At 50.4% G+C, this 23,980-nt stretch overlaps 8 protein-coding genes across 8 annotated transcripts; 6 read left to right on the top strand and 2 right to left on the bottom strand.

The window, feature by feature from the left end:
• Positions 1-324: 324 nt before the first annotated feature.
• PC9H_009441 (uncharacterized protein) lies at positions 325-1,693 on the top strand (the record flags this gene model as incomplete). The annotated part of the gene is made up of 3 exons (XM_036778943.1): positions 325-1,299; positions 1,361-1,594; positions 1,652-1,693. The coding sequence occupies 3 exons, from the start codon at positions 325-327 to the stop codon at positions 1,691-1,693; spliced, it is 1,251 nt and encodes a 416-aa protein (XP_036628332.1).
• Positions 1,694-1,871: 178 nt separating this feature from the next.
• PC9H_009440 (uncharacterized protein) lies at positions 1,872-2,793 on the top strand (the record flags this gene model as incomplete). Its single annotated transcript, XM_036778942.1, has 4 exons — positions 1,872-1,984; positions 2,054-2,324; positions 2,377-2,562; positions 2,611-2,793. 4 exons carry the CDS (start codon positions 1,872-1,874, stop codon positions 2,791-2,793), a joined length of 753 nt encoding a protein of 250 aa, XP_036628331.1.
• Positions 2,794-2,799: 6 nt separating this feature from the next.
• PC9H_009439 (uncharacterized protein) lies at positions 2,800-3,391 on the bottom strand (the record flags this gene model as incomplete). Its single annotated transcript, XM_036778941.1, has 3 exons — positions 2,800-2,901; positions 2,957-3,140; positions 3,201-3,391. The coding sequence occupies 3 exons, from the start codon at positions 3,389-3,391 to the stop codon at positions 2,800-2,802; spliced, it is 477 nt and encodes a 158-aa protein (XP_036628330.1).
• A 630-nt stretch (positions 3,392-4,021) lies between these two features.
• On the top strand, positions 4,022-6,897 carry PC9H_009438 (uncharacterized protein; the record flags this gene model as incomplete). The annotated part of the gene is made up of 18 exons (XM_036778940.1): positions 4,022-4,042; positions 4,292-4,319; positions 4,369-4,404; positions 4,451-4,612; positions 4,663-5,000; positions 5,048-5,223; positions 5,366-5,439; positions 5,492-5,602; positions 5,657-5,724; positions 5,785-5,804; positions 5,859-5,917; positions 5,967-6,148; positions 6,201-6,309; positions 6,367-6,452; positions 6,503-6,523; positions 6,576-6,598; positions 6,655-6,697; positions 6,754-6,897. The coding sequence occupies 18 exons, from the start codon at positions 4,022-4,024 to the stop codon at positions 6,895-6,897; spliced, it is 1,701 nt and encodes a 566-aa protein (XP_036628329.1).
• A 698-nt stretch (positions 6,898-7,595) lies between these two features.
• PC9H_009437 (uncharacterized protein) lies at positions 7,596-8,177 on the top strand (the record flags this gene model as incomplete). Its single annotated transcript, XM_036778939.1, has 1 exon — positions 7,596-8,177. The coding sequence occupies one exon, from the start codon at positions 7,596-7,598 to the stop codon at positions 8,175-8,177; it is 582 nt and encodes a 193-aa protein (XP_036628328.1).
• Positions 8,178-9,413: 1,236 nt separating this feature from the next.
• On the top strand, positions 9,414-11,998 carry PC9H_009436 (uncharacterized protein; the record flags this gene model as incomplete). Its single annotated transcript, XM_036778938.1, has 3 exons — positions 9,414-9,733; positions 9,787-10,169; positions 10,230-11,998. The coding sequence occupies 3 exons, from the start codon at positions 9,414-9,416 to the stop codon at positions 11,996-11,998; spliced, it is 2,472 nt and encodes an 823-aa protein (XP_036628327.1).
• A 3,406-nt stretch (positions 11,999-15,404) lies between these two features.
• PC9H_009435 (uncharacterized protein) lies at positions 15,405-16,398 on the bottom strand (the record flags this gene model as incomplete). Its single annotated transcript, XM_036778937.1, has 4 exons — positions 15,405-15,712; positions 15,762-16,125; positions 16,178-16,243; positions 16,303-16,398. 4 exons carry the CDS (start codon positions 16,396-16,398, stop codon positions 15,405-15,407), a joined length of 834 nt encoding a protein of 277 aa, XP_036628326.1.
• Positions 16,399-19,742: 3,344 nt separating this feature from the next.
• Positions 19,743-23,581, top strand: PC9H_009434 (uncharacterized protein; the record flags this gene model as incomplete). The annotated part of the gene is made up of 12 exons (XM_036778936.1): positions 19,743-19,786; positions 20,982-21,045; positions 21,095-21,281; positions 21,387-21,430; positions 21,492-21,561; positions 21,688-21,733; positions 21,820-21,903; positions 21,964-22,181; positions 22,526-22,677; positions 22,790-22,878; positions 22,926-23,025; positions 23,474-23,581. 12 exons carry the CDS (start codon positions 19,743-19,745, stop codon positions 23,579-23,581), a joined length of 1,206 nt encoding a protein of 401 aa, XP_036628325.1.
• Between the last annotated feature and the right edge of the window lie 399 nt (positions 23,582-23,980).

The following is a 23,980-nucleotide window of genomic DNA, read 5'->3' as shown; positions in this document are numbered from 1 at the left end:
TGACCGTGTGGAACCCGGCAGATGACGAGGACCTGCCTTCTTCCCCGCAGACTCAATTCTTTTTCCCAAACCACCATCTGGTACTGCAGACTTTGGTTCCTCAAGTCCTTCCCAGTAAAATCTCCACAATACCTTCCCCGTACCCTCCCATTTCCACGATTCCTATCTTCCGACACGGGAGAGGATTCATGCTTCGTCCGCCAAACGGTATACCAAAGCACAAAAGACCGTTTTCTGCCGATTCTTCTATATCTGTACGTTGACGAACATTGTGTGCTAGCTTTCAAAATGCTGACAGCTGTGCAGCGCTAAAATCTGCCCAACATGGCTTCTGGTGGCATAGTGAACATCCGCCGCGATGTCGATGACAAATTCTACCGCTATCGAATGCCCCTTCTCACAACCAAAATCGAGGGGAAAGGAAACGGCATTAAGACAGTGGTCCCGAATATGTCTGACGTTGCTCGCGCTCTCAGCCGACCTCCGACTTACACTACCAAGTTCTTCGGGTGCGAACTCGGAGCTCAAACCTCCTTCGACGAAAAGAATGATCGCTACATCGTTAATGGTGCCCACGACGCAAATCGCCTCCGTGAACTACTTGACGTTTTCATCGACAAGTTCGTTCTCTGCAAGGCATGCAAGAACCCTGAGACAGAGCTCGTAATCCTCAAAGTGGGGCGATCGGAGGACATCATACGTGATTGCAAAGCTTGTGGCGAGCGTACGGGTATCGACATGCGTCATAAGCTTACTACCTTCATCCTCAAGAACCCTCCTGTCAAGTCCAAGAAGTCGAAGAAGGGAGGGGCTGGCGGAGGGGCTGCTGATGGTGTCGGTGGTAATGCCGCTTCTCCCATTACCAACGGCGATCATGGCGACGGTGAAGGAACCCCTGATGGCGCCGAGAGTGACGATGAGTTAAGCAGGCGCATCAAGGCTGAAGCCGCTGAGCTCAACGATGACGCCGCACTCGCGAAGGAAGATTGGTCTGCCGATACGTCCCCCGAAGCCGTTCGGGCTCGTCAAGCCCTCGAGGCAGGCGTTGCCGCCCTTGCACTCGGTGGTGGTGATGATGACGGAAGTGACGAAGACGTCAATAGCCCTTACTCTCAACTCGGACGCTGGATCACTGAGAATCATGACGACGACGCCAAAGCTTTCTCCATCGCCATCTACAAGAAAGCGGAGGAATTCGGGATCGAAAAGAAGCACAAAACTGTGCTTGTCATCGTGCAGGCCCTCTTTGACGCCGACATTGTAACTCAGATTCCGAAGTACGCTGCGCTGCTTGCCAAGGTGTGCAGTCCACATGGTGCTTTGTTATGAAACTATTTGATTTACACACGCGTTCTATTAGATGGTGACATCGGAGAAGCATCAGAAGGCACTGCTTGGGGGTATTGAGCGGCTTGTTGGCATTTCACATCCTGAGCTTATTGCGTTGGGTGTCCCCAAAATCCTCATGGCCCTCTATCAGATTGACGTCCTCGACGAGGAGGTCATCACCCAGTGGGGGACACATGTCAGCAAAAAGTATGTCGACAAAGACACTAGTAAAAAGGTCAGAAAGGCCAGCGAGCCTTTCCTCAAGGTTTGTGTTTCCTCTTTACAATGAAGCATCAGCAACTGACGTTTAAACAATATTCAGTGGCTCGCGGAGGCTGACGACGACGATGACGATGACGAGTAGGTCGGCGGCGACTGGACATGTATGTCAGCTACATAGACTATCTTCGGAATCTACCCCCTATGTATGCCTTAACTTACAGAGCGTGTTACAAACTACTTTGTTCGCCCGTGACCAAGGCTGATAAATAGTTCGTGGAAAGGGATGAAGCTTGCACATCTCATCCTCCTGATACTCCGCGATGTCTTCTAAACGTATAATCATTCCCAGAGGACACACCGAGCCTTCGCCCAAGAGAGTACGAGTCTTGTTCGGGGGAACGTACATTGTCGATACACGAAAGGCGAAGTTAGTGTGAGTCGACATTCCATAAGAGAATTAATCTAGTCGCAGTCGTTCATGAGGCCTACACTGTATACACAGATGGGAAAAGCCATTCTATCCAACATATTTCTTCCCCCACGACGCCCTTGATACGAAATACCTACAAGAAAGCAGTAGCTCCAGCTACTCAGGCAAGATATACGACATAGTCGTCGGAGATCGTCGCGCGGAGGGTGCGGTCACGAAGTACTTTCAGACGGATGGCGAGGATGGTAAACTTGCTGGGTTACTGAGGATTACGTTCGGGGCGATGGATGCATGGTTTGAGGAGGATGAGCAGGTGTTCGTGCACCCCAAGGATCCCTATAAGGTCCGTTCGTTCGTACTCGCTCGCTGACGATTTGATGGATGATGGTGCGTAGCGCGTCGACGTTCTGCAATCCTCGAGGCACGTCCGCGTGGAAGTGAACGGAGTGGAAGTAGCAAACACGCGGAGCCCGGCATTGTTGTTCGAAACGGGCTTGCCTGTGCGCACATACATCAAGAAAACCGACTGTAGGGTCGATATATTCCTTCCCTCCGAGTTAACGACGCAATGCCCGTACAAGGTATCCCCGACCGTGCCTTGTGTCAGAGTCTTGCTGAATGAGTAGCAGGGCACAGCTAATTACTACCACATTCGTGCTGGTCAAGAGTTGGCGAAGGATATTGTGTGGTGGTACCAGTCACCGATCCTGGAGGTTGCTGCGATCAAAGGATATGTGGCGTTTTACGACGAGAGAGTGGATGTTTGGGTAGATGGGGAGAAGCAGGAGAGGCCTGTCTCGCACTTTGTTTGATCATGATCACTGACTGTTTGGTACCTCCGTGAGTGGCTGCTCGTTTAAGTATGGTGCAATGTCAGGAAAGCTTTGTATCAGCGCCTCGTTGAGATACGTGTGATATGACTAGGAGAACAATATGAGACAAGGACGAGGAATGGAAGAGCTGGTCCAAACTCACTTCAATTGCAGCAATTTTACCATTCATAAATTGATTCTCGGTAGCAGCTCGCTCTATACGATCGCGCGTGACATTCATTGGGTTGCGGGAGTTATCGATATCGGTCAGCACTTGCATCGGTACCATGATGTTCATGTGTTGTGCCATTTCGTCCAGCGTGGCGAGATGGTTGACAACCTCGTTCCTACAGACACATACGAGTAATTCCACCGTTGCACAATTATATTCCGCAAGGAAAACTCACACTCGTTGAGCGACAGGCTTTCCTCCTCCTGGTTTATCCCGATCTTTGGTTGAATCGGCTATAACGGTCGTCCCAAGATTGTAGAGTGAGGTCGCAAGGCCAAACAGCTCCATTTCTAAGTCCCCCTGGACCCCAGTTGGGGGTGGGGACTGTGAGGAACGGGGCGAGTCTGGGGCGGGAGCAGGATTCATGGCTCTATGTGCGTTGAAAGCAAAGGATGAACCTTGTGCAGGCGCGTGGCGTGGGAAGATCCAAGTATCGTAAATCGTCGCTCCTCCAAAGCTTCTTGGACTGGCAGTACAAAGCTCAGCAACATCGTTTGTTTGTAAATTTCAATTGGGTGGTGCCCAAATGCTCGCTGGAGGCTCACGCGACGGCCCGCAACGATTCAACGTCGCTTGACGGGAGTCCGTGTCAAGTCCGTGTCTGATCACCAGGAGTGCGCAGGGCATTTCCTCTCATGTACGTCTCGCAATTGCACACTATATTTCGTTCCTGAGTATATAGAACACTTCAGAGCCAACGTTTCTGTCAGATGGACAGACCATGGGTCGAGCAGCTCCCAAATTTCTCACCCACATATGATTAGAGTCTTCCTGAAGCTTCCTCTATACGTTAATCGAAGTCGCGGAGAGGCGAATAATTGCCTTCCAGGTTATTTTCTCCCTGGGCGGACCGTAGGTTCATGCTTTAAAATCGACCGGGACTCAATGATGGGAATTGAGACAGCATGTTTCGCCCTGGTTTCTTGCTTGCATTCGCGTCTTTGAATGTCTGGCGCTGCTTGGCGCAGACCGTTACTGTCAGTTCATCGGCCAGCCATGCCATTCCAAGCACTCTTTGTATGCTCTATCCTCATAGCTGTACTCTCGATGCCGGACTGCTGACCATCCCCGAACAGGGGGTCTGATGTTTGAGGTAACTACCCCATAACTCATGTCGAATAACTCTCAACGCCAGATCACCGATACTCCAGGATATCAGTGTAGGTATTCTCAGCCTGAAACATCATATCTGACCCAAATTTGAATACCTTATAGCACGTACGTATGGTAGGGTATTCCCCTCGAGTCCTGCTTATATTTCTGTAGAGCGGGGACGGAGGCCTCTACGGCGAACGTAAGTATAAAAATTTCATTTGAAGGCTGCAGTCCTGACATCCCTGTAGTCCTCCAGAATCGAGCCTTCCAGCAGGTAACACCAGGTGAGTACGACCGGCACATCTCACGTCCCTACCTCATCATGACCAGGAACATCTGGTGCGCTCAACGCATGGAGCTCCATCAACGGTGGTTCCATATCGATTATCAGCGATGATGTGCCAGTCTCTAACTCTCTGAGGAACTCTCTACGCTTCGACGTCCCAAACGGCCTTTCCGGTCCCGTTGGCTTTGCGAATTCTGGCTTCTTCGGTACAAAATATACTACAATAGTCCGGCCAATGATATCTGACCCAGTGTAGGCATCAAAGTTGATTCTGCGTGGACGTACAAGGCTTCATTCCACTTTCGCTTCCCGACTCGTTCCTCCTTTCGCGGAAACCTCGTCGTTGGTCTGCGCTCCTCAAGCGGTGAAGTCCTTGCGTCTGCTACTGTGCCTATCAGTGGCGCTTCGACGAGCTGGCGTCAGGTCAATGTCTCCCTCAGGCCTTCATCATCGGCAAGCTCCTTCTCCAACCAATTATTTGTTACGGTGGACGGCAATGTTGCTCGTGGCCAAAAAATCAACTTCGCAATGTTCTCGCTCTTCCCTCCAACCTTCAAAAATAGGCCGAATGGGATGCGCATCGATATAGCTACTGTATGTACCAGGATACCTACGGTATCATTCTACTAACGTTAGAGTAGGCCCTTGCGGAGATGAAACCTGGTGTTTTTCGCTTCCCCGGAGGTAATAATCTTGAGGTATCACCCAACACGGTCCTCTTGAATTCTGTTGTTAAGTCTCCTATTTATGCAGGGGCAAACTCCTGCCAGCCGATGGCAGTGGAATGCCACCCTTGGAAGCCTATTGGATCGACCAGGTAAGTACGAGTCCCAGCGCAAAGTTTCAAGGCTTAACGATACTCTCCAGGACGTGCAGGGGATTGGAGTTACATCAACACAGAGTAATCTCCAATGGCATCAATTCCCAAACTACTCTCACTGACATTTTACCCTTAACAGCGGTTTGGGTCTACTCGAATTCCTCACTTTCTGTGAGGACGTCGGAATGGAGCCTATTATGGCAGTTTGGTCAGGTCAGCTCCATGCCGCCTCGTCTTGATGACTGAGCTACACGCGTGACTCTAGGCTTCGCACTCGGCGGCACCAGTATCGCGCAGGACCAACTCCAACCCTTTATCCAGCAAGCTATGGATCAAATCAACTTCGTTATTGGCGATGCTCGCACCAACGCAGCAGGTAATATCTCAATCTCCAATTTGATTACCCTACCTGATGATAATCCATCGTTAGCTGCACGCCGTGCCGCCTTGGGCCACCCGTCCCCCTTCAAATTAAATTTTGTTGAGATTGGCAATGAGGTGCGTACAGCGCTACACCCCGCGCCAAGTGTCGCAACCTTGTTGAACCATCACGTTCAGGATTTCTTCGCTGCCGATACGTGAGTACCCGTTAGATGATACTACTCTTCATTCAAATTATTCGAACTCAACAGGTACACGTATCGGTGGCCCGCTTTCGTAAATCCCTTGAAGAGCGCGTTCCCTCACTTGAGTACGAACGTTTCCGCCTTATCTCGTCAACTTTCTCATTGTTTGCCCAGAGTTCATCGCTACCTCCAACATCAACGACCCCGTTCTTACACCAAAACCCCAAGTTTACGACCACCACGTGTACCAAACACCCAGTACGTCTCCCATCCTCCTTCGCCCGTTTACCAACCAATCAAACGTGTTATTCAAAGCCTTCTTTGCCCAAAATTCATTCTTCTACGATGATATGGCGGTGTGTGCATTTACTGCTCCTCTTCATTGGGCGCCAACACGTTCATCCCTAGCGCGACGGAACACAATACTTCGAAGGAGAGTACGCTGCCATCTCCACCAATCCTAACGACATCTTTGGTACGCCTGACGATGGTCGACTTCCCTTCCCTACTATGCAGGGTATGTTTTTGTTTAACCATCTGTTTATAGGCCGACGAATTTTCTGTTTGTGGATAGGTTCCACTGGCGAGGCCGCGTACATGATTGGCATGGAGCGCAACAGTGATATCGTTTTTGCCGCTGCCTACGCACCACTTTTAGGTGTAAGTTTCTCTTCCCTCAGACTGGCTCAACGACCAATTGTCCCTGTCAGCACGTGTCTAACAGCCAATGGGTATGTGGAGTAATGGAGTTGAATGTTACTTGGAGAACTCACAGTGGTCTAGACTCCAAATCTCGTTGGATTTGAGTGAGCTTTATTTAACGTAGAGATATCAATCTCGATAGTAATATCAATTCTGCAAGCTCCGGACAAGTTTTCAAGTCCACGAGCTACTACGTTCAACAGGTTAGTATTTGCGTACATAGCGTTAAACTGAGTAAACTAACTGATATCTCGCGTAGCTTTTCAGCCTTAATAAAGGCACTGAATATCTACCGAGTACTTTGCCCTCCAGGAATGGTACTGTTTTCTGGGGCGTCACTCGCGACCGGACCAACTTGATCATCAAGGCGAGCTCAGCCTCTAGCATTGTCTCCTACCCCTAACGCTACTGCCGTAGATATCCAACACAGGGTCAAGCAGCGCGACCTTGAACTTTGTGCTACCTTTCAATGTGGCTTCCGTTGGTACTGCGCACCTGCTAACCGGTGCAGCCACCACGAGCAACACACCAACATCTCCCAACGCCATCCAGCCTATTTCTCGCTCCATCAGGACAGGCCGAAGGTTTAGCTACATTGCCCCGGCCGTCAGCGTCACCGTGATTACTATCAGGCGAGCGGCCTGAGTTGAGATCTGGACGATGCTGTAGTCTTCTCCCGATGATCAATTCATTGCCGTCTATCTCTAGTGGTCCTCCTTCTGGACAACCCCTGTCTCCTCTCACTCCTATCCTCCAATTTTACTTCCGAGGCCGAGCCTATTCGACAGACGACTGGCTGACAGAAGGGAAATAACATGCTAATGTCAGGTCGAAGGTAGGAGGTCGAGCGACCTGTATAAGTGAGTGCTGTAAAGGAGAGCCCCCTAGTCAACGAAGGGTATAACCATCATCAACGAAACAAGCGAAACGCGTGTGGGGAACGAGGACTGGGGAAAACTTGATCGATCGACCCGTCGGTGCAATCGTATGTCCGGCACAAGTGGACCCCTTTTCCAGCGATCGTGTTTCGGTGCTGGAATAGGGGCGACGAATGACCCCTATTCCAGCTTCTGGTAACATAAATACTGGTTGAGATCCCTCATGGAACGCCAGTATTCTCATACTAAACCTCCTACGACTACATCCCCCAATATGTTTACCGCATCGTCCAAAGCCTCATCTTCCTCCTCCAAGAAGAGCTTCCTCACGCGCATTTTCAAGAACGCGCACCCAACGCAGCCGGTCTACGTTGAGGAGTCTTCCAAGAGGAGAAAGGTGAGTAAACACCAGATCAAGTTATTGTATGTGGATTGTACGAAGCGAGACGAGCCGGAGAACCAAGTGTGGACGCGCTGCGAGAGGCGCGTCGTCAGCAAAGAGTTGATTTCTTTGGTTGGCGTTGACTGTACGAAGCGGATGGAGGCTGACGCTGGCGTCGAGTCGGATAGTGAAGGCTCAGAGTCGGAGACTGAGACTTGTGTTGGTGACGACGAGGACGATGATGCGAGTGTGTACTCGATGGAGAGCTATGTCGAGGTTGAGTCCGATGTTAAGCAGTTGGAGGATGGTGGCGAGCTCGCGGCGGCGGAGGCGAGTTTCTGGACTGTTCCTAGTGTGTACTCGATGGAGAGCATGTGCTCGTTCGACAGCGTGTGTTCTACTGACTCCGAGTTCACCATCTAAAGCACGGTCGGCTGGTCGGCTGGGGTTCAAGCTGGCCTCGAGCAATGCGATGCTCGCCCAGGGCGAGCTACACGTTTCCAGGTGAGTACAAATTATTCTACAACTTCCATGCTAGCCCTTTCTTCTTCAAGGACGCTGGCTACGGTGCCTGACATGCCTTTCGGCCTCGCGAAGTGAGATACCGAGGAGACTCCGGACAGATAGATTGATGAAGGCGTAAATGCTACGGAACAGGTTCTGTAGCGGGACTCGAGCCGTGATAATTGTGTGGGGTGGTTCAGTGATTCAGAGAGGGAGAGCCTAATGCAACCATGTACATGCCTGCAATTTCAACGATTCGTGGTCGCGTGATTCTCCTATTCCCGCACGAAGCCCCTAAGCATCCCTGAATAAACAGGCGCTCGTAGAATTGGAGGCAGGCTCCCTGCTTGGTCGAATCTTGGACAGATGAAACTTATTCGTCGACTTCGATGACTGATTTTTTCCAGGATAGTTTAGAACCAAACTTGCGCTCGTCGGGGACGATCCCACACACTCCGGGAATACGGTGACCTCTCACGCCTCGTGTTCAATTCCCGGCGACTAATGCAACAATGTCGACTGCACGCATCACTCGCAGGCGTGTCGTCGGCTGAAAACCGCAGGATACCACCACGGTACCCTTTCCTTCGGATAACTAGCATGCATACTTGGGACAGCTTTAAACGTAAACAAGCATTGCGGAGTACTCGAGCGGATTAGCCACACTACATGGAACTAGGCTTTTTTCATCGGTCTCGGGGGAACTAACACAATAATACGCGACAAGAAGATGGCTAGCCGGCTAACTTAATAACGACTCTACACCAGCCAGCACCGCTTCCTCAAGACGGCAAATCGCCCACACCTCGCAAATTAACTCTCCACAACATTCAGGACACCAGCTACTCCGTCAGGATGTCCTGTTACTCCGCATACAGGCAAGAGTCGTACTGCGCGACCATACTCGCGAGAGAGCGCCTGCATGTACAATATCGTGGAATCTATGTGCGAGGAACCGATTAAGGACGGATACAGTAGCTGGCGGCATGCGGTCACATTGCGGTGGACATATTTCGCAATGTCTGCCTGATGCTACAGGCGTGTTCCCCCTTACAAAAAACGGACTTCCATCTGCTTCTCCCTGGCACCATCGTCATCTTGCGTCTAGCTCTTTGCCGAGCATCCAGATTATATACTTGCAACTCTTAACCCATAATGGGCTGTTGCAGCTCAAAGCCTGTCTTATCCGCAGAGTGGAACCCTCCCCCGCCGCTGTCTCGTCCTCTTGTCAATGCCAAACCAGCAACACCTTCGGGGCAGGCAAACCAAGGTCTTGGGTTGCAAGTCCTGACTCAAACGTCACTCCCCCACAACGAAAGTCGCACTCCTCCCCCAGAGGGACTGAGGGCAACGCCGGCAACAACCGACCCGTCTCCATCGTCTGCTCCCACGTCTGGCACGTACACAGAACCTCAGATCATAAACTCAAGACCAGAGCCGGATCCCGATGCTGACAGCGAACCAAAGTCGCAAAGGTGAATGCTCTGTTGTCCCTCCAACCAATAATAACGTCGGATATATAATACAGCGAACAAATCTATAACGTTTGCCATCACTGCAAAGCTGGGCCTCTCGCACCGCTGTCATGGAGAAGCATCATGGATGGTGAACGGTTTGTTTACGAGATAACACAAAGTCGGATTGCGGAGAGTGCCGAAACAGGCTGCACCCTTTGTGCCGCCCTCTCGAACTTCCGCCAGGACAAACTTCCCACCGCTGGGCCGTTGCTTGAGGCGTCTATAATTTTGACCGGAGACCACCATAATTTGGTACTCCCCCCTCGTGCACAAATTTTGCGCATCTTTCTTCGAGATGCGATTGGTCAGGTAGCAGAAGGAAATGATTATGAGGATCTTGACTGGGATGAGGATGAAACTCTAGCGGATACGTGGTGCATCTATAGTGATCCAGGTATATCCCCACCACATATGTCATAAATCATCACCTCACTCACTCTGTGACACTCGGTAGGTGATCCGGCCGCTCTCGAGGTGGTCGCCAAAAGTCCCATCCTAGATCGTCGATCCTCTCGGGCATACGAAGAAGCCCGAAGAGCGTTAAAAGACTGTATCGAAGAGCATGTCAAGTGTCGCAAACCTCCTCTCGATGCTCCTCTCCCTTCTCGCGTCCTCGACTGTGCCGATCCATCTCATGTGCGATTGTTCGTTAGCCAAGGCACACGTTCCCCGTACGTGACCTTGAGCTACGTGTGGGGCGAGCCACAACCGTACCGCACCACCAAGGCCAATGTTGATGAATACATCAATGGAATCGCTAGCCACTTTATACCCCAGACAATTCGCGACGCAATTGAAGTCACGAACAAACTCGGCCTTCGCTATCTCTGGGTGGACGCCCTGTGCATTATCCAGGACTCAGATGAAGACAAGTCGCGCGAACTCGCTAACATGGCCCATATCTACACCCATGCATACCTCACCATCGTTGCTGCCAGTGCCAACAAGGCAAGCGCTGGCTTTCTCGAAACCGGTGCCTTCATGGGGCCATACAAAGACAATCCTCAGCTTCCTTTCCATTGCCGAGATGGCCGTCTGGGACGTGTACGCTTATTTGACCATCTCGACATGAAGTGGGACGAGCATCATGTTGTGAACGGGCCAATCGAGTATCGTGCATGGTGTTTTCAGGAGTCCGTTCTCTCTCCCCGAAAGCTAGTGTATGGAAGTGATGCCCTGAAGTACTATTGCCAGACATCACAAGTGTTCCTCGGGGATGTCGTCGCTCGGGCTTCCTGGAATCGGGCTTCCCGCCTTGCGCAAGGCCCCGACCCCGACAGCAATCTTCTGCTGCCTGGTGATGATGTACCGGATGTTTCAAACTGGTCCTCGAAGGAGTGGGAAAAACTGCGCCATACCTGGGACTGGATGGTTCGCACCTACACGAGTCGTTCGTTGACATATGACGAGGACAAGCTGAACGCGTTCGCAGCGGTCGCGGAAGTCTTCGGTCGCATCTGGGGATCTCGCGCAGGTCGATATATTGCCGGAATTTGGGAGAATTTTCTTCTACAGGACCTCTTATGGCGGCGCGACCCGCTGCTCACCACTGTCACCACTTCACGACGACTACCCGAAACTCTCCTCCCGTCGTGGTCATGGGCTTCTATGAATGGACCTTGTACCTCAGAGTGGCAGGGTTTATCGATGTGGTGGGGCGACATCGGCAGGGAATGGGCACAGGTTCTGCAATGCAATGCAGAGCTGAAAAACACTAATCTTCCCTTTGGGAACGTTGTCATGCCTTTAAAACTGATGCTGCGCGCATTCGTTGTGCCGACTCCTTGGATGCTCCCACTCGAGCCAGGGAAAACGTCACTTACACTGTCTCTCCACGCACGCGACCTCCCAAAGAAGGAAACTGAGGTGAAAGCAGGGCGTGGAAAGGAGTTGGTAGCGATGCGGCACACCGAGCGGGACGATCAAGTGAGGTATGACAAGATGAAGGAGCACGAACTACCATTCATGGGCGCGATTACTGTTGATTTCGACACCGACGACGCCGTGGTTGTTGAGAGGACGTTGGCTGTCGCAATTGTTAAATACCGATCGGAAGTCATGGGGTTGCTTGTCACGGACGTTGGGGGCGGAACATTTCGACGCGTTGCACTCTGGGGCTCCGACCCTCCGTGGGATGAAAGTGATGAAGCGTTGGCACCGGAGGAGGTCAAAATTCCATGGATCCACGAATTTGGGTCGGAACGGGACATTGTGCTGGTGTAGGTAATGATATGAAGTCTAATATTTATCTGGCACCGTGATTTGCTTTGCCTCGGACCTGATGGAATACAAGCGCTTGCTCTCTTTCTTCAACCCACGAAACTCATTTCTTTTCTCCTGGAGGCAAAAGCGAGCAAGAAATTCTGGCATCAACGGAGTGGAACTACTGCCAACGCCCAGCTACAAAAAGGCACTCGTTCCTTTTCTTCGATGTCTGTCCTCCATGATAGGCTCTTATCACCACGGTCTGGCTTTCGCTGTATTATGTCTGGGAAGTGGTTCACCTCTCCATACACAAAACTTATGCCTGCTGAGGAAGACGTCTTTAGGGTTATGTACAGCCCATCGCGACGGACGCAATACCTTACTCGTATCATCAACCAGGGCCGACTTTGAATGATACCTTAGAGCTGCAAGATGGCATCACTCTCGTGCCGACTTGGCTATCCCAGGCACTCTCATCCCATCGGGACCGGCTTCGAATGGGTTAACGCAACAATATCGAAACGACGAGAATGGCTCGCCAAGCTAACGGAATATATTCAAAGTATTGGCATCATATCGGCACAGCTTCTTCGTGACGGCAAATCACCAGCATCCCGCACATTAACTTCTGATCTTTCATATCAGTCCATCTCAGGCGAATCTTTCTTCCCAGCTATCCTATTATTTCAAATTCCATATACGAGCAAGGCTCGACTACGTGTCCAGGTTGTGTCCAGGAACTTGCTCATCCTGTAGCGTACTACAGTGGCAGTGCCAGTTTCGTTCAATCATTCTACCTCTTGGCTCTTTGAGCTTTCCATCGTTAACGCAGGCCTTTGCCTCCACAGAACCGCTGACGGAAGAATCCCACGTCGTTATGTTGTCGTGGGCACTTTGGGTTTGAGTCTTGACATACGCCGAACACTAGTATCAAACTTTAAGCTGTTTATAGCGCATGCCCCTACCATCGAGTCCCCTCCGCTTCATATCTTCAGTGTCGTTGCTGTAAGGTTCCCAGCATTTTTGACAGATGCGAAGAACCGTGTATATCGTTGCTTCCAAGCACGCCTAGGTGTATTCCATTCTGTATATAATAATACTAATCACTCCCGTTACGGAGGCTCGCCTTCCCCCCCCCCTGGTTCTCCTTTGGCTGCACTGGCTGTTGATCAGGCTCGATATGACAGGCTCATCGGCGGACGTGGACAATTATGTTACTTGCTTACAAGACAAGAGATTGAGTACAGTAAGTCGTCAGCTTTGTTCCTCAGTCAATTGTAACGCTAATCAACTTCACACGGCAGTATTTTATTTGTACGTAGCGGATGCATCCCAGCGCTACAAGCGGCCATGCACTCAACTATCCCCCTGCGTAGATGTGGCCACTACTTTATACGTACGCCTCTCCAGCTGTCAGACCTCTAGACACCGAACAAGATTCAAACTCATAGTATAGTTCTATGACTTTTGCCTGACGTTTGGTGCCGAGGTAGGTTGGCATTTTATATCATGTGTCAGGCTCAGACAAGTCTGGACAGCTCTGTCACGTTTGGCAACGACGCAAGCCTTCGCTTCGCAACGTTCTCTACCTTACCGCCCGATACTGTGGTTTCGCAAGCGCAATCGCTGGTACACTTCCCGTGCGTTTCTCCTGCTACTGTGGAGCTGGTGTGACCAACGATGGGCTAACATTCTAGTGGACCACTCTCACTTTGGGAAATGCTATAACCAGTCAGCCTCTTCCCCTCCGTTGGTCGTGCAATTAATGGCATACCCATAGGTCTGAGACTTATCACTATCGTTGCATCGGAGAGTACGCTTTGTGTAGAATTTACGTTGGATTCCTATGCTCAGTGCTCATTTCAGCTATACTCGTGCACCGTACTTGGGTTTTATGGCAACACAACAAGTTCGTCAAACGCCTGCTCGTAGCAACGTGTATTGTACGTCTTCAAAGTACACCAGAACGGGCACATAACACTCTGGCTTTAGGGTTCACTAGCACCATGCATATTCGTGGTGTACGAAGACATCATATCTGAAGGGGGTGAGCAGCGAGCTCCCACTTTGCCATGGAGTCAACGCGTCTCATTGTGATTGCAGTCGAGACATCAAGGCCAACGCCTGAGATAAACGCGGACGACATATGTAGTTTCCTGGTCAGCAACGCAACCAGTCTATGGATCATTCCGTACATCATGTCGATCTTTCTCGAACTTGGTGAGTCCTTCTCGCCATCATGAGTAGCACCAATTATCATTTCGGAGGTCTATACTTACCTCGACATGGGTCAGTCACTTTCCTGTTGGCATCCTTCGCCGCGTTGCTCTGGCGAGAACGCATCCCATCGTCAGTCCGATCATCTTTAGTCGGCATTCTTTGGAAGGATGGTGAGAACCTGGTTGCTGTTGGAAGGAAAATGACTGACTATGTCTACCATCTATACCAGGTGCAATGTACTTTGGATTTATGGCAGGTCAACTCATCCACTTCTTCGCTTGCGCTCCAAGAACAGTATCGGACTAACGTTTGTACCTCTAGGGTTTTCTATCTTTAACATCCTCTTGGTCATGTCCGTCTCTGTACGTGAGCTTGTTCATCAGGATAATCTCCTCCATCATCAAGTGTCTCACTGAGATCCCCCAGCGCCCCCAGCTCCGCAACGGCGGATCGCAGTAAGTAAACCGATATACCCAAACAATTTCCTTGCAGCTGAGTTTCCAACTCCAGACTGCAAACCCTCCTTCATAGCATCATCTCCTCCAGGGTAGTGCTTCATCTGGCATCCGTCCTCGACAACTCTGGGCATCCGTCCCTATCTACCCCACGCACCAAGCTCCAATTCGCTTCAAACCATCGACCTATAGAGGGGGGTTCAAGCGTCTATTCATCCAGTCCCTCTTCTGGCAACCCGAACGTATAGCGGACAAAGGTTTTGATTAATTCACAGACAATTTAATTGTACGTATATCAAATGAATCCCGGGAACAATATGGACGGTTCTTGCGATATTGACGGCGAGAGTCCGAGTAAAATCGTTCATCTCCTCAGGTGAAGAGCCCGCTTCAATCCATCCCATCTTGAAGCAGCCGATGGATGCGCCACTTCCCAACTGCAGATAGATCAAATTGAGTACCGATTGACCCCACAATTCATTTAACCCACCAAACAACCAAGTCGCCCCTGCCGATCACCCTTTCGCCCTCCGAGATAGGCATCCCCGCTCCAACAATTGTCCTCACACCTTTGAGTGTCAGCCTCCGAGTTGAGGATTGCTGTGGCTGAATGACCGCATGTTGCTTCCCGTCTAGGCCTTCGACGTAGATCTGCCCTCCAGCGCCGGCGTAGCTCGCCCATGGAACTATGACGTTTGCCATCAAATCGTCTTCAATCCGGAAGAACCTGTCGTGTCGCAATTCGTCGACTATGAATACGACATCTTGGGTTGAACCATCAACCCGTTCATGACCGACACCTCGGCAGACAAACCGTGTACCGTGGTGGCAGCCTGGTGGTATCCGGAAGTCGACAACCGCCTCTTTTTGTCGACCTGATCGGAGGGTGCGAGAAAGTTGGAACCGACAAGCTTTCCCTTTGAAAAGCTCTTCGAGGCTAAGGTGGAGGTAGAATATCCATTCGGAGGGAATGTCGCTGGGGTGAATGAATGTTTGTTCGTGGGTTGCATCAGCGCACAAGGGTGTGGCGGTCCTCCGCTTCGGCGATGTTGTGGTTCTGCAGAATTGTGGGTGCTCAACGCGAACCAGATACACCTAGAACATACCGTTCCCATCCCTGTTCGGCGTTTCTCCGGCGACTAGATTCTCGCGCCTCATGGGTAAGGTTGCTTTCCGTGGAATGGGAGTCGGAGCAGGATCATATCGTTCAGACTTTCTTGGAGTCCCCTGTTGGTGTTGATAGGGGAGGGTATGAACGAAATACGCGTCCCCTCCGATGTCCTTAGCTTGGAAATGGTAAGAGTCTTGAGTAGATGATGAATCCGTGCTTGAATTGTATCCGGTCGACACGTGTCCGAGGCTCGTTGGGATGGGGAAGTTGCGGGGACTACCAGGCGGTTGTGGTACTTCTCGTAGGTCCTGGGAGTGGGAGCGCCTTTCGCGCAGAACTGTGCGATAGGCATTGCTGACCTTAAATCAATGCCATGAAACCTGATGGAGTGGAACGTTCGAAGTGTATTACCTCTACGAAGCGTTCAGTGGCGTAGTCTTTGTTCTCCGCGTGTCGGTCGGGGTGCCATTGCAAAGCCTGAGGGATCCATGCTCAGCAAGATACCCCTCGATTGAAGGGACGAGGGGGCGGCTCACCAGCCTCTTGTACGCGACCTTGATCTGTTCGTTTGTCGCGTTGGTGCTAAGACCGAGAATACTGAAGCAGTCTGCGTATGATAGCTGTGGTAACATGAGCCAGACCGCTGGGGGATAGTAAGTGGATTCGTTCGCTGCTACCGTCGAAGGTTGGCAACCTTTGGTTGCGAGAAAGAGCACTATATAGACTGAAAGAACAGTTCTAACTCTGTCCGATGCTACTCCGCAATCAATAACCATATCAAGACGTAGATAGCAAGCGATCATAGAGGCATTCACGTTTACGCTTGGTTGGCGTAAACCTCGTGGGTGGGCACGCTGCAAAGGGACCACAGGCCTGATGAAGCTTTTGAGGGCGAGAAACAACGATTGCTGATCAACGTCAAGGGGCGATTCTAGCCGATGCCATTGCTCTTGTAACGGTTTGGTAAGAGAACAGTTGTCAGAATTTCAGAAATTTCGAAGCGAGTGTCGAAATACACGGAGGTCGGACCTGAGGCATTCTTGCACCCACGACATTTGGCAGACACCAACGAAAGCAGAGACCGAGGTATATCAAAGAATCTGAAGAAGAGGTTAGTCGTATCTGGGTTTGCGGCGTGTCTGCCCCGAGGTCAAACTTAGGAATCGCCAGGTAAATAAATGAATATACGGAATCAACCATTTGAGTATAAGCTCACCTTATCTATTTCTAGAAATGCCACAAAAATACGCGTCGCCACTTCCGCTTCGCGTTTTCTATCCTACAATCCAACATGGGCTTGTTGTTGACATATTACTATTGTCTCAACCACGAAATGAGGATGCATCATGATATGCATCATGGGGTTGACAGATCATGGCGAATAAGAGTAATAGCACCGAATCCTCCCGAGAGGCGCCAATCCGATGGAAGCTGGCCACCTCAGTTGGTTGGAAGAAAAGAATCGATAAGCTAGAGGATGCTAAAAAGGAAGGTCATTAGCTCATAATGGCGCGAGCTCATCGTCGGAGATGATGCATACCGAATCCCGCATCCTACTAGCTTTCGAGGGACAAGGCCTGGATGAAGTTCATAGAATGTGAAAAGAACCGAAGTCGGCCCTTTGTCGTAACCTTTCTAGGTACTCAGTTGTGTGGGTCCATGTGAGGACCGATCTTGACTGTCAATATAATGAACAGCAAACGAGATATACTCATTCATAAGCCCAGGGCATACCTGCCAATTAGTACTTAGAATATGAAGGCGCGTGATGGTGCAATGCCCGATGCTGAGATGCGACGACACTGGTATATACAGAAGCCATTGCTATGGCCGCCCTGTACTGAAGACGGGTGCCATTGCTGAAGCGCTGAAGGACTTAACGTAAGGAAAGGAAATTTGACTTGGTACGAGCGTTTGACAGTTTGGCGGTTCGGCGGAGAGTGTGCTCAGGGGTGATCAGGGTGCAGGAATAGGAGACACCATCACATGAATCGTTGAATCGCGTGTATATAATTGCATTAAAGGTTCTCTGAATTGCTGGCACCTTCCATCCATCTTGACATGTCAATTTACACCCCTGAGTACACCTCGCTCTCAGCCTCAGGGGAGTGGAAGTGGAAGTGGGACGAGGCCTTGTGTATATGAAGTGTTGATCTTGATGCATTAACTGGGGCCATATATAGCTGACCAGACGATGATACCATAGAAGTCTCCTCGAGAGTGGCGCATTGTCGCTGACAGCCTGCGGATGTGCATCCGCAGTAGACGAATTGCGTCGCGATTGAGGTTGGACGGACCGAGGCAGGCTCCCCACCCCAAGAGATGAATGCCTTTACTCGGTATTCGCTGACTCTGTAGTATAAAGGGATTGTTGGTGGCGGCATTTGGTGTACCTACAGCTAGGTTAATCCGTCTATGAATTGATCTTCGTCATGCGTTCGATTCCCTCGACGGGAGACTTGACCCGTGGCCGCTTGAACTATCTTCCGCGGTTGGGTGGTTTGGAGCAAATTGAATTCCTGTTCGTGGGGTGGGTAGGGAGGAGTGGGACTCGTCCAAGATGGATGCCAAATGGAGCACCGCCCTCGAGGAGATGATGCTATGAAGGAGCGTCTGCAGTCTTCAGCACGGAATAATAGCTCAGTTGCGTGGGCATGGAACGTTGTTTGGTTTACTTACTGCGATCCGCCATTGCGAAGCTGTGGACGCTGAGGGATTCTATGAGATGCTGGTGTTGAAGTGAGAGATGGAACGAGATTACGCACGGAAATGGACATAACCAGGAGAATGTTGAAGATAGAAAATGCTGGAGTTGCAACCGTGAGCCATCTTGGAGTACAGACAAAGGAGCGTGGCAAGTAACCTGCCATGAATCCGAAGTACATCGCGCCTAATACAGACAGTGGCCGCGGTCAGTCATTACCTTTCATACAACTGCCCGCTCTCACCATCTTTCCAAAGAACGCTGACCAGCGATGATCGGACTGGTGCTGGAATGCGTTCTCGCCAGCGCACCGCAGCAAGGGAGGCCAGAATGAAAGTAACTGGTCAAGCCTGTAAATATAGGTCTCCGGGTCGCGGACTGGCGGCAATCCTGCAGGCGAGGGCTCACCGAGTTCAAAGAAGATCGACATGATGTATGGAATGATCCATAGACTAGTTGCGTCGCTGACAAGGAAACTACATACATTATCTGGAGTTATCCCTGGTATCGTTCGAGTGGACGTCGCAACTGTAAAGGCAGTGAGGTGGGTTCGCTCTGGAGCATAACGAGGTTTTCACCTGCGGCGGATTTGATGTCTTCGTATACAACGAACAGACATGGTCCTAGGGCACCCTAACCCGGGGGACGTCATGCACATGGAGCTTTAAATGTATGTTCGGTTGTACCACGTACAAGGTACGCTGATATAAGGATACTTTTGACAATCTTGCTGTGTTTCCATAAGACCCAGGCACGGTGCGCGAGTACAACTAAGGGCAAAACTTGAGAGTAGGGAACGCAGTATGAACCTCATGCAACGCCTACCGTCCGATGCAACGATGGTAATAAATCTGAACCCTAGATGAGCATATTCAGTTATCACTAGTCCGCTAAGTGGGGGATAGGCCGACCTGTTACAACATTTCCCATAGTGATGGTGGGCTAATGGAATGTTACTTTATTTACACACACTAGCTCTAGAGTGGCATAGAGAACGCACGGGAAAAGCACCAGCGATTGCGCTTGCGAAACCACAATACCGAGCAGTAAAGTAGAGGACATTACGAGGTGAGGGCTTGCGTCGTTGCCATATGTAACGAAGCTGCTCCAACTGGTTTAGACCCCCATACGCCAGAATATGTCACCTTACCTCCGTCGCGAATGTTAAACCAAAATCATAGAACTGGACTTTAAAGTTAGATCCCGTTTGACGTCCTGGAGGGGAGCGTACTAGACGAACATATAAGGTAGTCGCCGCATCTAAGCAGTAATATGAATGTTGAGCATTTGCCAATCGGCCAGTTGAGAGCCATCTGGTACGCACAAAGGAAATACTATAGTGAGTTCGTGAGTGTCTTGTGGACTGACACAAGACCAACAACTCACTGTACTCATTCGTTTATCTTGCATGCAAGCAAAGTAATTGTTCACATCTGCCGACGAGCCTGGCATATTGAAACAAGATGAGCAGTCAGCCAATAATAAGAGGGGGAATCGACCAAGTTGCATCCGCAGTGGGAGTCACTGTTGTTATATATGGTATATCGTGATGCATAGGCGCGGTCCAAAGCAACGATACGAGCGGATCTTGACCTTTATAGCAATTCCACAAACATAACAAAGGGATTGAGACTCAATGGGCTTGTGGTGGGGAGGGGGGATGCGCCAAGATCATGTTTAGAACTTGAGAATGCCGCACAAGTGTCAAGTTCCTATCCTGCACAATATTGATATTTAAGGTTCTGGAGGCCAGTAAAGACGATCGCAAGGGTCCCACCGATGAGGGATAGATGGCTCGATGAACTGGCAGCACGAGCCTGAGGCTCTAGGACAAAGTCGACGGTACGACTCTCGCCTTTCCGCGGAACTTAAACAGCAAGGCTCGTGTCAGACAGATTAATAGAGAGCCGTTGGCGCCCCGAGAAGATCAGGATCCAGGAGTGATTTTCGTGGCATGTGGTGATATGACGGCAACATTGAGTTATTGCATCACCCATTAATTCTTTCGAAGCCGATTATTTCACGGTCGTGTAGTTGATTCATTGGAGTACTGGCGACGGTTGACTGCGATGGAAGCTATCCAGTAGCGATAGTGTGCACCGTCGAAATGCCCGATGCACGAAAATTATCCAGAGAAGGAGGAACGCAGGCTAAGCGGACATTTTGCGGCGTTGAGTCGTTGTTCTACGTTGAGAGATGCGAACACACCGGAGGGACCGCCACGAGGGCGCTCAGTAGTCGATAATGCGCATTTGTAGCCAAAGTCGTTCAATCATTGATGGCTACCCTGAGGAGTCGTACAGGAGGAACAGGACGATCCTTGAAAGGAGTAGTCGGAGTCTGTCGGAGTAGTCAATCCTTGAGTCACGTGAGGAACTGGGAAAATACTAGTACTTTGCACGACCTTGGCTCATCGAAAATAACGCGTCTGTTTCAATTATGTCCAAGAGTTTGATATCGTCTTCGGTGGAGGTAATCGCCTTGTCCTTCGATTTTATGAGTTTAGCTAAGCTGCTGGCGGAAAGGAGGAGCTCTCGTCTGTGTAACTGCAGGGAGGCTAATACTTGCATGTCGAGTGGACGTCGCGTTATTGATGAAGGTACTGAACACACCAGTACTCCCAGCTGATCGAAGCAGGACTGCACACATACGGCCCTCCAGAGCACGTACAGCCCGGACGATACATGGCATCGTTGATTCCAGCAAGCGAAGTCTTGACTTTCCACGGTAGCAAACCCAGTGATGCTCCACCCAGGCGGTCTGCGACCGTCCCAACAGGGAGATGTGTTGGAGGAGGTTCTAGTGTAAATCGTGAGTGACACTCGAAGCTGGTGGGACATCTGATTGAACCTGGTGGTTTTTGTTTACACGAGAGCTGCTACATTAGGCTTCGACGATTGGGAGACTCAAGGAAAGAACCTAGGTTGGGGGCTAAGGAGATGATTCCTCTCCTCAAGAAGGTCTACTTCTCGCGCATCCTGTCGCAGTTACTCTAGCTAAAAATAACTGTATCGTTCGAAGGTTGAGACGTACCAGGAACAAGGGACTGTTGATCGGCACGGATACCCAGGTCCTATAAAGGTGGTATCCTGTTTGACCACTGCAAACTGTTCCTCGAGGTTGCTCGCGCCTACGACCTAAGCCGTGAAATATCTAGCGATCTCAATAACTTCGGGACAGCGAATGCCTATGGGGTTTGTTTACCACCTGGGATAAGCTGTACGCGATAACTCACTTCATTCATTTGTACAGTGGTACACGAAGTGAGCTTTCGAGCTCTTCTTTTCCATGTATGCAAGTCGGATATCAGTGAACAGGTTCATTGACAAGAAATTCGGGTGGTGTTCAGACGCTGCTCACCACTTCATATACAACCAATTTTCGGTAAATCCAAATTGTTAACAGAGGCAGTGGTACGTCGTGTGCTGATGAGGTAGGTGAGGTGTATGAAGCCTGTGTGGCGCTATGTGGAAATGACAGCTCACCTGGGTAGGGATGGAAGGGCCATTGGTGTGGAGTACAGTGACGCTAGTGACCCATCTTCTACGGTCATTGCTGCATACGCAAGATACCTAGTCGTTGTATCGGCTGGAGCGTTGGGCTCCCCTGCCATCCTTGAGCGCTCCGGCATTGGTGCAGCCGAATTGATCGCCCAATTTGGCCATCAGGCAAGAAGTCGATCTGCTCGGTGTAGGCGGGAAAACTACATAGGTGAGCAACCACATCATCAGCGAAGACATTACTTATGATACATTCTGGTAGACCATAACGCCCTTTTTCCATACTTTCCATCTGAATCTACGCTTTCGCTAGACGCCTTGAACTAATGTAGTCCGGATGAGATGGAACGTATGTGACGGCCCTTCTTTCTCGCGTTCGAGTTTAAAATTGCTGCGCCAGTACATGTGGAGCGATGGGAGCAAGATGGAGCCGGGTAGCTTGCAACGAAGTACGCCATTGCATGCCATACATTTGATATCGAGGCGTCTGCTGAACCCCGTGGACTTATTTCAAGGCCATTGATGCTGGCGCGAGGCTTCGTCTTCATTTGGAAGATCTTGAAGAACTAGGGCCCCACTTCAAGAAGGTTTGGGCGGCGCGTTTCGCCGCAGCAACAGATAAACCGGTGGTCTGCATGGTGCCAGTTTCTGGGTCGGTATTTCAATTTATGTTGCAGCAACCATCACTAATCTTTATGTTCGCTACAGTTAAACAGGAAAGGATTCCGATCCTAAAAGTCAACACATGACTTTGAGTTCCTTCACCGTAAGCTTCCATTATTCATTTTTCGATTACAGTGTATTTCTGTTAGTGGTTAGACGTACCCCGTATCTACCGGGAGAGTCCACATCGCTTCCGCGGACGATTGGCAGGCCGGGTTAGATTTTGAGGCCGGGTTCTTGACAGAGTATGTGACTAGATCTACAGTCTTGGATACCTCCTCAGCTATCAAAGACCAGCAGACATTGATGCTCTCAGATGGGCGTACAGGAGATCACGAGAGACCGCCCGTCGCATGCCCTCGTACCGTGATGAATTGGCGCAAGCACCCCGTGTTTCCCCCTGACAGTAACGCAAGTTGTGGGAGAAGGAATGGCCCATCGGATATCTCCGCCACGGACATTCTATCCACGGCTGAAGACGACGAGACCATCAATAAATACATACGACTTAACGGTGAATTATGTCCCGTAGCGTTGGATCGCGATCTCCGACATGCTTGGCTGACACAAACCACCAACTACATGGCATTCAGTAAGGGTTGGACAATTTTTGGCCCGGTCACTTGGTGCTGAGACTAGTGAAGATGCGCACCTGCAGTATGAAACCTCGCGACCAGGCGGCGTTGTGAACTCCGGTATACGGCATTCGGAACCTCAAAGTCGCTGGTACATTTCCCTCGATTCTTTGTTCCCAAGCAGGCAACCGACTGCATCTGAGATGTCCGTCCCCTTAGTAGCAGGTGTTTTGGGCAATATCTCATGGATGCGATTGCTTTATAGCTATCTATTTGTCCGGCCAACGTCGGTGCCAACACTTACAGCACAGCGTTGGTGGTAAGAGAAAAAGCAGCTCTTAGCATTTCTCAGGAACTGGACTTTGACTTGTAGAAGGGTATATTTCTTAACCGACTCTGATGACCGTTGCAGTACGTTGCACTGCGGAACCCTTGTCTCAGCAATGCTCGGGAAGACTTTGACCGACTCTGGCCAGGGAAGTCTTGAAAGTAGTAAGGTACCATAACACATCGTCTGCAACTGCCTCCACCGCGTGATGTTCGACCGGTACCCATTTTTGTTTATCCCTAGATCTCTTCTTTGGTATGCATCGGAAGCTTCTACAACGAGCGTACTAGAGCGGTACCTAGCTTCCTTCTGGATCAGAAATCACAGTGCAATGAGTACATGTGCATAGCATCTATTGTCTTCTGCGGAAACAAGTGCGAAATGCAGATGGACGTAGCTGCCTCGTTGTTCTAGTAGCTGTAGAGTTTTTCCCACGCCTTTGGT

The sequence above is a fragment of the Pleurotus ostreatus genome, assembly GCF_014466165.1.
Source record: "Pleurotus ostreatus strain PC9 chromosome Unknown scaffold_7, whole genome shotgun sequence".
Lineage (NCBI taxonomy): Eukaryota > Fungi > Basidiomycota > Agaricomycetes > Agaricales > Pleurotaceae > Pleurotus > Pleurotus ostreatus.
Note: the sequence above shows the minus strand (reverse complement) of the source record. Positions and strands in the feature narration are given on the sequence as shown.